General features: G+C 35.4%; 2 protein-coding genes across 2 annotated transcripts; both read right to left on the reverse strand.

Moving 5' to 3' along the window:
• Positions 1–3,350: 3,350 nt before the first annotated feature.
• LOC122298823 lies at positions 3,351–3,884 on the reverse strand. Its single transcript, XM_043108674.1, has one exon. The coding sequence runs from the start codon at positions 3,882–3,884 to the stop codon at positions 3,351–3,353; it is 534 nt and encodes a 177-aa protein (XP_042964608.1).
• A 3,984-nt stretch (positions 3,885–7,868) lies between these two features.
• LOC122299343 (dihydrolipoyllysine-residue acetyltransferase component 5 of pyruvate dehydrogenase complex, chloroplastic) lies at positions 7,869–14,573 on the reverse strand. Its single transcript, XM_043109556.1, has 6 exons — positions 13,522–14,573; positions 12,603–12,794; positions 12,414–12,501; positions 8,669–8,739; positions 8,426–8,509; positions 7,869–8,341 (listed from the first exon to the last, which is right to left on the reverse strand). Exons 1-6 carry the CDS (start codon positions 14,395–14,397, stop codon positions 8,237–8,239), a joined length of 1,416 nt encoding a protein of 471 aa, XP_042965490.1. The 5' UTR covers positions 14,398–14,573; the 3' UTR covers positions 7,869–8,236.

The raw sequence follows: 14,573 nt of genomic DNA on the forward strand, positions 1-14,573 counted from the left end.
AAGGTTAACAATTATGACATACTCAAAACCCAACATAAACACTTTAAAAAATAAGCTACTTTGAGTTTGGTATAGTTGAGTTCAAGTCAAAATGAGCTCAAGTAATTGGTAACCATGAAAATGATTGTTGGGACAATCCATTATACGAACAAATGTTAGATACATGTTTAGGGTATTCAAATCTTACACAATCACTTTATAAAATTGGAACTCATTGTGAAAAAATAAAATTTTTTATATATTTTTTCAAATGACTTACACAGTATATGCACACTCTATATCCGTAAAAGTCATTTTCAAGTATATTTAGAATGACTCTTTTTGCATTGTATTAAAACATTCATTAGCGATCTCATAACAAGAATGTGCGCGTTGATTTTGACCACGTCAAGATGGTTATTAATGATATTCAATCTATTTCCTTTCCATTTATAAAATAAAAATGTATACTTATCATTCCTATACCACATATTATATATAATTTTTTATTTTTTTATTTTTTTCTTTTAGTAAATACGTAGAATAGGGATGATGAGCAGAATGACTCAATTAGTTTAGAAGAGATAAAATAAAATAAAAATAAAATAAAAAATAAAAAATAAAAATAAATATATTGTGTGGGATAATGAATAACAAAACTATTTTCTTAAATAAGATTAGTGGCTTAAAAGGCAAGAGAGGACACTAACGAGTTCTTAAAAAGTGATCGAGAAGTTAGAAATCAGGGATTGTTGTGCATCTAGTTCCCAAGCAGTTATAAAAATAAAATAAAATAAAATATAAAGAAAAAGAAATAAAACCCAAGGAAATAAAATAAAGAGCCTTGGATATGTTGTTAGAGAAATGCCCGAGTCCCCATTTTGGATCCCAAGCATTTCTACCCATAATTTTTTTTTTTTGTTTACTGATTAAGTAAATGTTTTTTTAATGATGTTGTGAGTTTTTTTTTTCTTTAAAAAACATTTAAAGAGATTAAAAAATACATAAAAAAATAAAATAATCTTCTTGATAGACAATGTTGGGAGCCACTCTCGATGGCTCTAGACTACTCGTGTTGTTAAATGGATGTGGGGGTGGCTAGAGTGGCTAGAGAGATGGTGGGAAGTGGAATTTAGGGATGTGAGTGACAGTCGCATGTTTAGTTAGGGGTGAAAATCGATAAATGCAGATTGACTAGTTTCATACATGTTTAAAACTGGCTAAACCGACCGGTTAAGGGAGAGAAAATCGACATGCTCGGTTTTGCGTGATTCTGATCGGCTTATTGGTGGCACGATAAGATAGTATTGAGAGAATATAGTTTGCAATGAGAGAGAAAGAGAGAGAATGGTTGTGCGTTGCGATGAGAGAGAGAGAGAGAGAGAGAGAGAGAGAGATTGGTGGCGTTGTGTGAGAGAAATGAGAATCGAGAGAAGAAGAGGGAGGAGATGGGACATTAAGCCCTAAATCCAAACGATGTCGTTTAATGTATTAAAGCAAACGGCATCATTTCATTTTAATTTTTTTTTTTAAACTGTACATGCAAAACGACGCCTATAACTTAAGTGAAATGACGTCTTTTTGCCTAAGATATATATATATTATATCGACCAGTTCAACAATTTGAATCTAGTTCAAATCGAGATCGAACAGGTCGACATTGGTTTCATCAATTTCCTATTGCTAGCAGACCAATTCTCTGCCTTTTAAGACTTTGCAGGCCAGTTCCATCAATTTTTGTACAACCCTACGTTTAGTGGCGCATGGCAAAGAGTGACAGCCACACATGTTGGCGGGTTGCAGCCCTACTAATAATTTATCCCATACATTGTAACTCTTTTCTTTTAATTCCTTTTTTGTAGTTATGTTGTAGTATTAAACTTTGGTCCATCCTCTAATTACAATACACTAAGTAATTCTACTTATTCTAAAAGGAGCTAAACCATATTGGATCATATTTTTTTAAAGAATATAAAACTCTGAATGTCTAAAACTTATATCTAATTCTTTTAAGAAAAATTATGCTCAGCAACTCTACACCATGTACCCACTGAGGAAAAAAAAAACTCAGTAAGTGTGTGGTGTAATGCTATTAAGTAGAATAACTCTTTTGAAATAAATGACGAGAGAAGTAAGGATAGTTGGCACGTTTAGTGAGTGACAACCGCACGTTTAGTGGCGCATGGCGAAGAATGGCAACCACATGTGTTGACGCTAGAGGTATGACTCATACACAGTACAAAAATTGTAGGGATGAGATAGTTTTGAAGTAAAAAAACAAGAGAAGTAGGGGGGGCGATTAGTGCATGGTGGGAGTGGAGTTTAGGGAAGCATATGTTTGAAGAACAAATTCATACCTTAATATGTAAACTGTGCGCAACATAAGTGAGAAGAAGATAGTAGAAGAATAAGAGGAAAAGAAGATGAAGAAAAAGAAGAGACGATAGGAAAGACTAGGAGAATAAGAATAAGAAAAAAAGAAGGAAGGTGAGATATGGTGGGCAGGTGGGGACCCAAACAGAAGTAGAGTTTAGTTACAAATTATGATTTTTTTTTTTTAAACTTATAGGTATAAAGGGTAAGCAGATGGATATCCTACCCCCCACCCTGCCCCACCCCACCCGACAAATCCAAGGGATTGTCTTCATGTGGGTCGAGTGGGATGCATGGGCAAGCTAGAGGACGACTCTCGTTGCCTAACCCTACACCCTAATTGCCTCCAAAAATGGCATTTCCTTTCTTGAAAAATTTAGCAAATCCAATGAAATTCTCCCAATATATTACCATCATTGCCAAGTTATTAGTACCAGCGAGTCTTTATTTTGTTTGTAAGCTCAAAATACCTAAACCAACTTACCAATAACTAGCTCCAATAATAAATAGCCAAAAGCTTATTGCTTAGCATAAAGCTAGTATGCCGCCACCTAGCAAATTTTTTATTTATTTTTTTATTTTTTAGTGATTAAGAAAGTGATTTTAAATATATTGATATATATTTTTTATTTTTTTAAAATATTTAAATATATTAAAAAAAATTTGAAAAAAAAATAGCCCGGATGGCTAGATGGCACAGTAGCCCTACTCTATTGCTTAAGTCACTCGCAAACCCAATTAAGAAGTAATGCCCAAATAGTCACCATTTCAACTGGGCCAAGATCCCAGGCCTAGATGGCATCCCAAAACTCACACCCTAAAGCTGCATGTCTTCTTGCTGCAAGTTTAACCAAAAGACGCCCAAAAAAACTAATGTTGCTTTTACCTTTTTATATTCATGAAAAAGAAAAATGATTACTTACAAATCACTAATCCAAATATAAACGAAATACCAAAAACAAAAGAAGAAATCTTCAAAAGTGTAGCTAATTTTTGAGTCATTGATGACTGTGTGGCCCTCTTCTTTTGAGCTTCCGATGAGAATTTTGGAGCAAGAAAAGCTTCTTCAAGACCTTCATCATCACCAACACACCTGGCTTCCTTGTCGAAAGCGCAGTGTTTGGATTTTTGGGCGTTGCTGCCATTGCCTTAACACATCCGAATTCCACCATATTATCTCTCGAAGAAGACGCATCAGATCTTGAACTACATGAAGTAATTCTACACATCCGCTCTTCATGATTGAAATCTTCCCACAACATGTCCATCTTTTCCTCTTCATCATCATCATCTTCCTTCTCATCATCCTTCAATTTTCCGCCTCCCTCTACACATGAAAAGCTTCTTCTTTGAGTATTCTGTCTTGGTTTTGGAGCAAAACAATCTTCCTCTTCCTCTTCCTCTTCTTCATTGTTTTCTTCATGGCAGGAATTTGCAGAGGCTGCAGGAGAGAGATGCCACAAAGGTGGAGAATCAATGCTACATGGGAAATTGTCTCCGATTATGGGGAAGCTGAAATCTTCTGTGGCCATGGCTTGATTAATCAGCTCTTTGTATCTATGTTAAAGGAGAGAGATGGGAATGATGAATAATAGGGTGTTGGGAGTTGGAGGCCTAGTTGTTGTTGTTTCACAAGTTTTAGTTCAACCGCTTCCACAAGTTAACCACATTCGAATTTTATTGTCAATTTATTTGAAGAAAAATACAGGTTGGAGGGGACCACTATATTCATATTTTCAAGCCAGATTTGGCCCCTCATCCAACTAGATCATAAATATAATAAAATGATAATTCTATTTTCAGAAAAAAAATACATAAATATAGTATAATTATTTAAAAAAAATGAATAAATACAAAATTCACATAAAATAAAATTATCTTTTTAATAATAGACTATATTCTTTTTTAAAGTGACTACACGGTATTTGTAGACTTCATGATTATACGTAATATTATTCATATATATATAAATAAATTATTTTATTATGAAGTCAATGTGTAAAACAAACAATCTATATCACTTATATAATAAAAATTAAATTTTGCAAGCAGTATATAATCAAAAATCTTAAAATTTCTTTGTTTGATTTTTTTTTTTATAAGTAGTTTTAAAATATCAATGCTCTAATATTGAAAAATGAAATTAATATAGAACACCGAACACGTACGTGTAAACACATCTTGGTTATTCTCTTTCTTAAATGTGTTGACCAGAACAAATTCCTAGAATAATGATGATAAATATCATTTACCACCTACTTACAGATTGTCATCTCAGAAAGAAGAGATGTCTTCAATACCAAGAAAGATAGAGCTCAATCCAACGTGGTAAAAGGGCTGCAATATTCCATGCGGATGATAATGGGTTGTCTGAAAATTGAGATGAAATTTGATGATTTTAAATAAAGAGAAACGTTAGATCCCCGTTGGGGAATTCTATTGAGGGCTATTGTTTTGTTTTTTCTTTCTTAATAATTAAGAAAAACTTGTTTAATATATTATTATGATTTTTTTTAAATGTTTAAAAGTATTAAAAAATAATGTGAAAAATAAATAAATAAATAAATAAATTCTAAGCCTAGTGGAAGCTTCCAGCAGTGGCTCTAAAATGCCTCTTAAATAAAAATAAAAAGTTAAATAAAATATTATTTTTTAATATTATTATTATTTTAGAATTGAAAAATATTAAATTGAAATTTAAAAAAATTGAATTGGTTATTATATTTTGTGTGAAAATTTAAAAAAATTATAATTATAAAATGAGATGAGATGAGATATTTTCTCAATCCAAACGACGATTAATAGCCATGAAATTCTCTCTAAATGTTACGCAAAGGGTTTTTTTTTTTTTTTTTTTAACCCTCAAAATTTGATTTGGAAAATGACTTATCAGTCTAGATGTAGCTACTTTATTTATTGGTTTTGGTTAAAAATGTGAAAGAAAGAAGCAACTGACTTGAATTGGTTGCTTATAAATGACAAGGCCAATTTTAATATTGGTGATATGGCAAGAAGTGGGTGGATGCTGAAGTTTTAGTGAAATGTGTAGAAACAGACAAAACCAATGAAAGGGGAAGATGAAAATGAAGAGGTAGACGTCTCATCTACCGCCGGATTGATAGGAGAAAAAGACCCTTTTTCCTTTAGCTAAGTGCTCACATTTTTCCACAGTATCATTGACAAATATTAGGGATGAAAGGGACTGTACTACCTCTTCAACACCCTAAAAATTTGGATAAACTTTCTATGAAATCAAGGGTAGGTCCAGCTGTACCCCAAAGTTGCCTTGGGTGGCAGGGCATAGAGCAAAAGACCCGCCACAGCCACGAAACCTATCCAAGGTGGTTACCGAATAGGTTTTTTTTTTTATTTTTTTTTAATATCTCTAAATATTATTTTTTAAAAAATTATAACATTATTTAAAGATATTTTCTTAATTATTAAGTAAACAAATAAAAAATTGGTGACACTCCAATGACTTTTGTCTTTATCCTAGAGGAAATGCTATTAAATATGGGCCTGGCCGACCCTACTCAAAAGGACAAAGTCAATTCCTTGCAAATGGTAACTTGACTAGGTTCAAGTGTGCCAACCAATTTTTCAGGCATGAAAAGGGTTTTGTTTGGGCTTAAAGGATTTATTTCAAGAGAAAAAATATTTGTAATTATAACTTATATAATTATTTTAAAATAAATAAATAATATGAGATTTATATAAAAATAAATAAATTTTTTAATAATAAATTTTATTTTTAAAATAATTACGTAATATTTATATATTTTATAATTATAAGTAAAATTAATCTTTTTTTAATGGGGCCATGTTACTTTATTACTTTGGTAGACTTCTCATTCTTTACTCTGTTGACCATTTCCAAATTTTTGACCCAAAAGGAAAGTATAACGATATATCACTTACCATGATATTAATGAGACGTTTTTATATCACTTACAGAAGTGAGAAAATTCTTTTAAAATTTTTTATAATTTTATTTTCATACATCACTCAAATAAAACTTTTTTTAATTTTAAAATTTTAATATTTTCATCTAATCATTATTTAATTATTATCTAAACATAAAAACCATTACAAATTTATAAACATAAAACAAAACACGGTAATCAATACAATCTTTTTCAAATAAAAAATAAAAAATATTAAAAAATTATATTTAAACAATTTTTTAATTTTATAAATTTTTATTCAACTTTCTCTTTCTCATTTCTCAAAACCCAATAAAATATATTAATTCAAACCATTTCATTACTATTAACTAAATTCTGAGATATTCTCAATAGGGGTAAAAGTTTAAATCAGTGAACCAGATCGGACCGAATATATTTGGTCCAAAGAAATTTCATATATATAAAATATATATATAAATTAATTTGTAATATTATATAAAATATTATATATATATATATATAATTTTTATATATAATTATATATGAAATAATTTTATATTATAATTTATAACATAAATTTTAATCTTATATATATATATATATAATTTCTATATATAATATATATAATTACATTGACAATTGATTAAGACCAAAAAATACGACCAACGGATTATAACTGATAAAACCGAAAGTATCGGTTTAGGAAGGTAACAGGTCAGGGATTGGTTTTTAAAAATGCAAAACCCAAAACTAGAACAAACCGGACTGGTTACACCCCTAATTCCAAGTGTTAAAGTGAACCTAATTATATATTTTTTTAAAAAGTTAAAAGTATCAATATTTCTTTGATGCAACAGACTTCCATATCAAGATTTATTTTGTGTCAATGAAAAGGCTTCCTAATAATTTATTGTTATATTATAAATACCCTTTATATGGTTCTGGTTCTAGCACTCGTTTTTCTTCTTTTTTCCCTCGCAATTTTGTGCATGAACCCACTTATAGTCTATCTTGTTAGTGCACTCATTTGACGGACCATATCTCTTTCTTACCTGTTTTTAATTATACTCAAAACATAATCTGAAAGAAAAACAAAAGCTGGCATATCCTTGTCTAATTTCTCTGTTGGCGGCCGGCCTCATAGAATTGGGTTTTAGAGGCTTTGCAAACATTGGAGAAAGAGGCTACATTCCTGCATTGCAAATCCCACAATGGGTGCTTCTCTTTCAAAATGCTGCAGTACACGTCCCCCTGCAGCAGCTTCAGACCACAACCCAATTCTTTTGGACAAGGTGGGCAACTCAATCTCACACCCTTTTGTGCCCAAATCATAGAACAACCTCTCATCCGTTGCCTCCCGTGCTTACACCCTCAGTTAAAAAAGTCAAAACTATGTACTAGAACTGACTTTATATTAGAACTTCATGTCCGTTTCTTAGAATGACATGCTTACTTTCCAACGATCAGGTTTGGCAAAGTGGAATTTCACAACAGAAATGAAATACTTTTCAGAAGAAAATAATCCGCCAGGCTTCCAGGAATAACAACACTATTGCTAGCCTGGGATAGCAAATATAGCAAAATTGAAGGAACAAAATGACATCCTCTCTCTTAAGCAGAATTTCTGCAATCTATCCATTCAACTCCAGGAGCATTACACTCAAAAGTGATAAATGCTTCAGCAAACTTGTTGGACAAGACAACAATGACCAGTAGAATATTTTGATATGAAAACGATGAACCACCAGCATTTATGATATCAAAGTTAAAATCCAAATTGTCTGAAAAATTCAGATTAGTTGAATTGAAGAACCTAGAACTCAAATAAATTTTGCTCCTCAAAATTCTGTTCCTGTTTTTGAACAGGGGAAATAGCTTCTAAATCCTCCCATTAGCCTATTCAACCTCAAGCCCTTTGGTGCATATTAGGAGGGAAATACCTCGGACACTAGGAAGGACATTTGACAGTGAACGTGAAACTAGAACGTAAGATCTTTGGGGTCCTCAATAATCTTTGCCAAGGTTTGTAAGAATGAAGCCAAATCAGCACCGTAGATTACACGATGATCAGCTGTAACATTTACCTGTATATTTTGCATGGTGCCAGCATAAGAATTTGCAGACATTCCAACACTGGTAATTGACAAATGTGAATTTCAGTTTCTTACCTGCATCTGGTTCTTCATGCCAATCCTGCGATCCTTGCTAGCAACAACCGTGGGCTGAGATGCTCCAACAGCCATGATTGCTCCCTGCAGCAATTAAATCCAGAGTGCAGTAATGATTATTTAAGGAATCTAGGAAAGAAAATAAATAAGCATTTGGGATTTATTCAGTTGACACAATTAATCCACATAAATCGTCACTCTCTCACAGAGAGTCTAGCATAATTAAAAATAAATAAAAAATACCGTTCCGGGAGGTAGAATGGCATCAAACCGATCAACTCCAAACATCCCAAGGTTAGAAAGAGTGAAAGTACCTGCATAAATAGAAAATGAACACAATAGGAAAGCGTCAGAAAATAGCAAGTATGGGTTAACCCGTTTGATCGGGGAGCGAGAAACCAACATTTCCTTAAAAATATCAGAGATAGACTGGAACAAATTACAGGATAACCTCACCGTATCATGAATCCTACATGGCATTTGATTAAGAAACAAATCTCAAGTTAGCAAGTTGCTAATCAGTATCAGTATTGCAAGTTGCTTTTTAGTGACCAAGGTTGCAGCATAGACTGTCAAAATAAAAGTAACACCTCAAAGTAATCACTGCAAGCTGGAAAAACTGCTTTATGGCCAACATATCAACATCTCAAGATCCCCAAACAGTCTGTGCCTGCCTTCCTCATAGTGGCAAAAAGAAAAGATGCTAGGAATCTGGTAATGGGGTGTGAAAAATCCAATCAATGGTATAAACAATAAACATTATGAGCCCTACGACCCATTGATCCAAGGATTTAGCAAATTTATCTATGTTAGAGAAGATGGGTGCCTAGACACTTGTCCTCATGCTAGAAGATCCTAGTCCATTATGAAGTTTCTAAGTTTGTCCTCATGTGTCTGTAATATATTAGGAAGAATGGAACAAGGGAACCAAGTAAGGATATTCAGACCCCTAATTAATCTTGCGCTTGCATAACCAACATGATACTGGAGCAAGATTCTAATTGAAATTCTTGTTTAGTCTCCTTGTCTTATAATTTTTGGGTCTCCTTGGTTAAGCTTTTAGATAATTTGTGGTAGGACTACTTACTGCCATCTTGTGTACTTGGGCTATGCCTATTATCATTAATACTAATGTTTACTTATCCAAAAAAAAAGGACTGCTTACTGCCAGCACTGCCTATGTGGACTTTTAGATCACACAGGCAGTGCCTTGATGAAGATTTAAACAAGCTACTCTTGGTACCCGGAAAAAGTCTAGAACATAAAAATATTGAGGTAGTGTAGTTTGGTGTTCTGTGGTGTTTTTTTTATTCCTTCTGTTGCTTTTCTCATTAATTTATGTGGTATCCAGCAATATCTGTGGTGTTTACTTGTCATTTTCTTGGTCTCCAATGGCCATATGGAGTTTAATGGTAGTTTCTATGGTCTCTGGAGGAGTCTTTGATGTTAGGCAATTGGCGATTCTGACAGGTTCTATGGTGGTCACTATTGCTGTTGCTGCCAGGAAACATGGTTGCCAGCACCTCCAAGATAAAAAAGACCCATGTTTGCTAATCCTGGATAAGGATATTCCAGTATTGTTTACTTGGATTTGGGCTCAGATAATTAGTTATTGGTAGGGCAATTTTGGCATTAATCTAGTTGGGTCCAGTTGGGCTGAAAGTTGTTTTGATTTTAGTTGGTTTGGGCTTACGTCACAAAGCCCAGATCCGAAATCAAGACTGATCAAAACAAAGTCAAACCAGACGATGGTGTTTTGCAGTGAGATCTGGCCAAGTCTTTGGTGTTTTTGTCACAATATTCAACCGGCAATAACATTATTAGGCAAGATTTGACCAGAATCAGCATTTTTAAATGAATTTGTAGTGGGTATTGGCTCTTTAGGATAATTTCAGCTAGTTTACATTCATTTTAGTGTTTTTACTTTTTAATGTTTTATTTTACAAAGCATGTCTTTTTGCTTGTGCTCCAAGCTGTTCAAGCTTGAATGGGGGAGTCTTGGAGTGAGTTTGTTTTCCTAGAAAGTGCTTGTCCATAATGTGATGTCATAGTGAGGAGTCTATTGTAGTTTGTCCTTACGTGTCCCCTATCTATCTGGAAAAATAGAATGAAGACACAAAAGTATATTCACCCTTGTTTCTCTTGCATTGCATATATTCTCACAGTGAAGATAGTGGTCAGAGAACCCAAATCATGCAAAAGCAGAGGAGATGGTAATCAGGAAGTCCATCAAAATCAGGCTATATCCAAGGGCAATGTGGAAAAGTGAGATGAAAATACAGCTAAAAGGCATCACTAGAATCACTACGACTAATCTCTTATCCCCCCCCCCCCCCCCCCACAACAACAAAAAGAAAAAACCAACTCATCCCACTGTGATAACCCCATATGATAAATTGAGAGTAGATGGTGTATGGGATCCCACATTGCTTGAGAATGAGAAATTCTTACTCTTTATAAGGTTCCAATAGGGCTCCAATTGTATCATTGACTAGTCCTTTTGGAGTATAGGCCATGTGGTTTGGGCCTTCCATTGGGGAGTTACAAATGGTATCAGAGCCTATCTCAACCATAAATGTGGGACTTGAGCGGCGCCACCTACAACGGACAAGTCCGACGAGGACGTCGGGAATTTAAGGGGGGTAGATTGTAATAACCCCATATGATAAAATTGAGGGTAGATGATGTATGGAATCCCAGATTGCTTGAGAATGAGAAGTTCTTGCTCTTTATAAGGTTCCAATGGGACTCCAATTATATCATTGACTAGTCCTTTTGGAGTATAGGCTATGTGGTTTAGGCCTTCCATTGGGGCGTTACACCCACCCACAATGAAAACAAAAGGAAAAAAATACCCGCAACTTTCACTTCATCATACAGCCTACCTTTAAAGACCTGATCGCAGTCTTGGTACTATGGCAGCAAGCAATACTTGTTATTTGCAACTGCCATTGCAGATAGCACCTTGCACTTAGTTAGTTGGTAGCCATTGGAACAAAGTAAAGCAAACCCAGCACAACTTAGAAAGTGCGAAGTAGCATAAAATAGCAAAATGAGGTAGAAACAACACCTTGTGGAAGGACACTTCAATGGACCACCAATTTATCATTCCTAATAAACAAAAATGGCAGGATTACCCGGGCTGTTTGATACTGTCCTAGTCCAGCCAGAACTCAGATGGACAGTTCACGTGGACCTATGCCTGAACCCAGAACCACATATGAAGAAAAAACCCATTTCCCTTCTCCTCTGTTTTCTTCCATGCCCAAATCGTGTGTTCAGGCACAAAATTGTTTTTCCTAATATGTCAAACTTAAATTTCCGGGAAAAAAGTAATCCTCAAGTTTTAATCAATGTATATAATGAAAACTAAATGCTCTATATTGCACTCATCTTGAACTACCAGACTTTCAAAGTCAGACTTTCATCAAGAATTATAATTATAAAATAGAACTTGAAGCCTCTTCTCAGCCAAACAATGTCAAGAATGTTAATTTATTCACTATTTTAGCATTGAATGAAGCATACAAATAAAAATTTCATAAGCCTTTCTCCTTCCTCCATAACATCATATACTTATCCTTCACTAACACATTTTGTTTGTCACTCTGACATGTCCACCTTGTTTTTTCTAGTTTCCATAAAAATATGATTTATTCCAAATGAACTTGTCCAAGTATGAAAGGAACTATTCCAATTCCATCAAAGGTAAAGAATCAAAGAAAAATCTTGTCTGGATTTCATCCAAATCCTCCTGAATATAATATTTTGAAATTTTCTTGTACCAGACCAAAACCTTGTACATGTGGAGGTCTTCTACTATGAGAAGATCGAATGATGCATATGACTCAGAAGAAGCATATCCATGCAATGGAATATAAATGATTATAAAGATTTAAAATTTAAAATTAGAGAGAAAAAATAAATACTTCTTCAAACAGAGACGTCTTGTATGGATAAGTAGGCGTGAACGCATGTAAAAGCATACCTGAATTGTATTCATGAGGCTGTAGCTGCTTGGCCCTGGCCTTATCAACTAATTCCTTCCACTTTCTTGACAATGAATATATGTCCACCTGAAATACATCAGCGTAAACCATTTACTATTAGAATTATTATATAACTATCTATATCCAGGAAAAAGCCACAGCACAGCCAAAAGTAGATTAAAAAGAACCTTATCAGCATCCGGAAGCACTGGCGTAATTAGCCCACCATCTATAGCTACAGCAACTGCAATGTTGATGCTGCTGTTATACGTAAAGCTTTTACCATCCCTACAACTAGAATTGACAACAGGATGTTTAACCAAAGCAAGCGCCGTTGCCTTTGCAAGCAATGCCGTCATGGTTACTCCCTTAGACTTGATCTAGTGAACATAATTTACACAACTAATTAATCGTTAAAGAGAAGGTAACCATAAAAAAGTAACTAATTACACTATAGCGCAATTCTCATGTATCATTGAAATTAATGATGGAGGTAACTGTCTCAGAGCAAATTGAAACCACTCAGGAGATTATCGAGCACGGTCTCAATGGGTGGCTAATGTAAATGAAAATACAATCATATTTTCATGTCAACCATCCTAATCTAAACTTCTTGCAAATGACATCATCTTCTCACAGATCAAGACGATATGTGTCAAGCAGTAACTAAATGACAAACTCTGAAAATACTAATTACAAAGATTAAAAAAAATACAAACTTAGCGGTCAAATTCAAATGAAACAAACAAGAGATCATCATACTAACTTCCCACCACATCTATTCACATTATCTTCGTGCAAATATCAGATTTAAGATTTCTTGGGCAGTAGCTGAATGAAATAAAAAAGAGTAAAGTTAACATTTGTTTTGATAGGTCGAACAAGTTTTTCTAGCATCCAAACCAAATCTAGGTAAAAATTAATACGTCTGTCACCAGTTTAAAGCTAAATATTGCATCCTTTTAGTAGTTTACTTACAAGCGTAAAGAGCATTAGACAACAAACCAAGATTCATCATTCCTAAAAAATACATCTTGGTCTTATAAACACCTAAGACCCATGCAGAAAACACTACGAGATCCATCATTTCATGACCGAAAGCATTACCTTCTTATAGAGAGAATCAAGCGCATCCGTTGTAATGGTGTACCCGACTCTGAAAGTTGGCACGGACAGACTCTCAACCATGTTCCTACTCACCGCAGCCTGCATTGTCGTGAAAGGCACCACAGAACCCAAATCAATCGCCGCTGCCGCACTCTTCCCCACTTCAGCCGACACGGGACCTACAGTCGCCACGTCTGCAGTGGCAGCAGCAGCTTCAACATCCTTGGCAACAATTCTCCCCATAGGCCCGCTCCCCACCACTCTCCCCAACTCCACCTTTAGCTCCTTTGCAAGCTTCTTTGCGTACGGTGACGCAACGATCCTCTTACCTCCCTCCGACGCCGGGTGCATGGACGCCACCGGCATCGACACAACCGGAGCCACCTTGACAGCCGCTGTCGGAACCAGATTATCCACAACCTTCTCCGGTTCCGCAACAGCGGTTGCTGCCGACGAAGAAGAGGAAGAAGAAGACGACGAATTGGACGCTGCTTTGGACTTGGCCTCGGCGATCTCGGCCTCGGACTCAGCAAGAAGGGCGATGGCGGAGCCCACAGGGGCGACGCCGCCTTCCTCCACCATAATGGCAGCCAAGTAACCATCGTAGAAGGTCTCGACGTCCATGTCGGCCTTGTCGGACTCCACCACGACAACGCTCTCCCCTTTGGAGAGCTTGTCGCCCTCGGACCTGACCCAAGAGACGATCTTCCCCTCAGTCATGGTTGAGCTCAGCGCCGGCATGAAGATCTCCCGAATCTTTGCATCAATCCTGGCCGGGACTCTGCTTCGCTGGTGACCCCGAACTTGGAGACTGGGACTCGCCCGGCGAAGGGTCGAGGAGGAGGGGATGAAGGAAGTGTTGAGAAGATGAGCCATTTGGGTACTCGCTTAATACTCTGTTCTTCGGCTTTGCAAAGGAGAAGAGAGGAAGGGAAATGCAGGGGAGAGGAAGAGTGTGCGAGTGTTCTTATGGTGGGTTGGGTTTCGATTTCTCGAATGCATCGAAAGAGGGCGGATGTCTCAACCACCTGTTACCGGTTTATGATTATTAT

The sequence above is a fragment of the Carya illinoinensis genome, chromosome 16 (assembly GCF_018687715.1).
Source record: "Carya illinoinensis cultivar Pawnee chromosome 16, C.illinoinensisPawnee_v1, whole genome shotgun sequence".
NCBI classification, from domain to species: domain Eukaryota; kingdom Viridiplantae; phylum Streptophyta; class Magnoliopsida; order Fagales; family Juglandaceae; genus Carya; species Carya illinoinensis.

Bases quoted from the DNA above. Each gene is read 5' to 3' on its own strand.
- LOC122298823 (XM_043108674.1), bottom strand. From the start codon at position 3,884: ATGGCCACAGAAGATTTCAGCTTCCCCATAATCGGAGACAATTTCCCA.
- LOC122299343 (XM_043109556.1), bottom strand. From the start codon at position 14,397: ATGGCTCATCTTCTCAACACTTCCTTCATCCCCTCCTCCTCGACCCTT. The intron at 12,795-13,521 runs GTAATGCTTTCG...TATGTTCACTAG, and splicing joins TTGATTCTCTCTATAAGAAG to ATCAAGTCTAAGGGAGTAAC. The intron at 12,502-12,602 runs GTTCTTTTTAAT...GATGTATTTCAG, and splicing joins TGCTTCCGGATGCTGATAAG to GTGGACATATATTCATTGTC.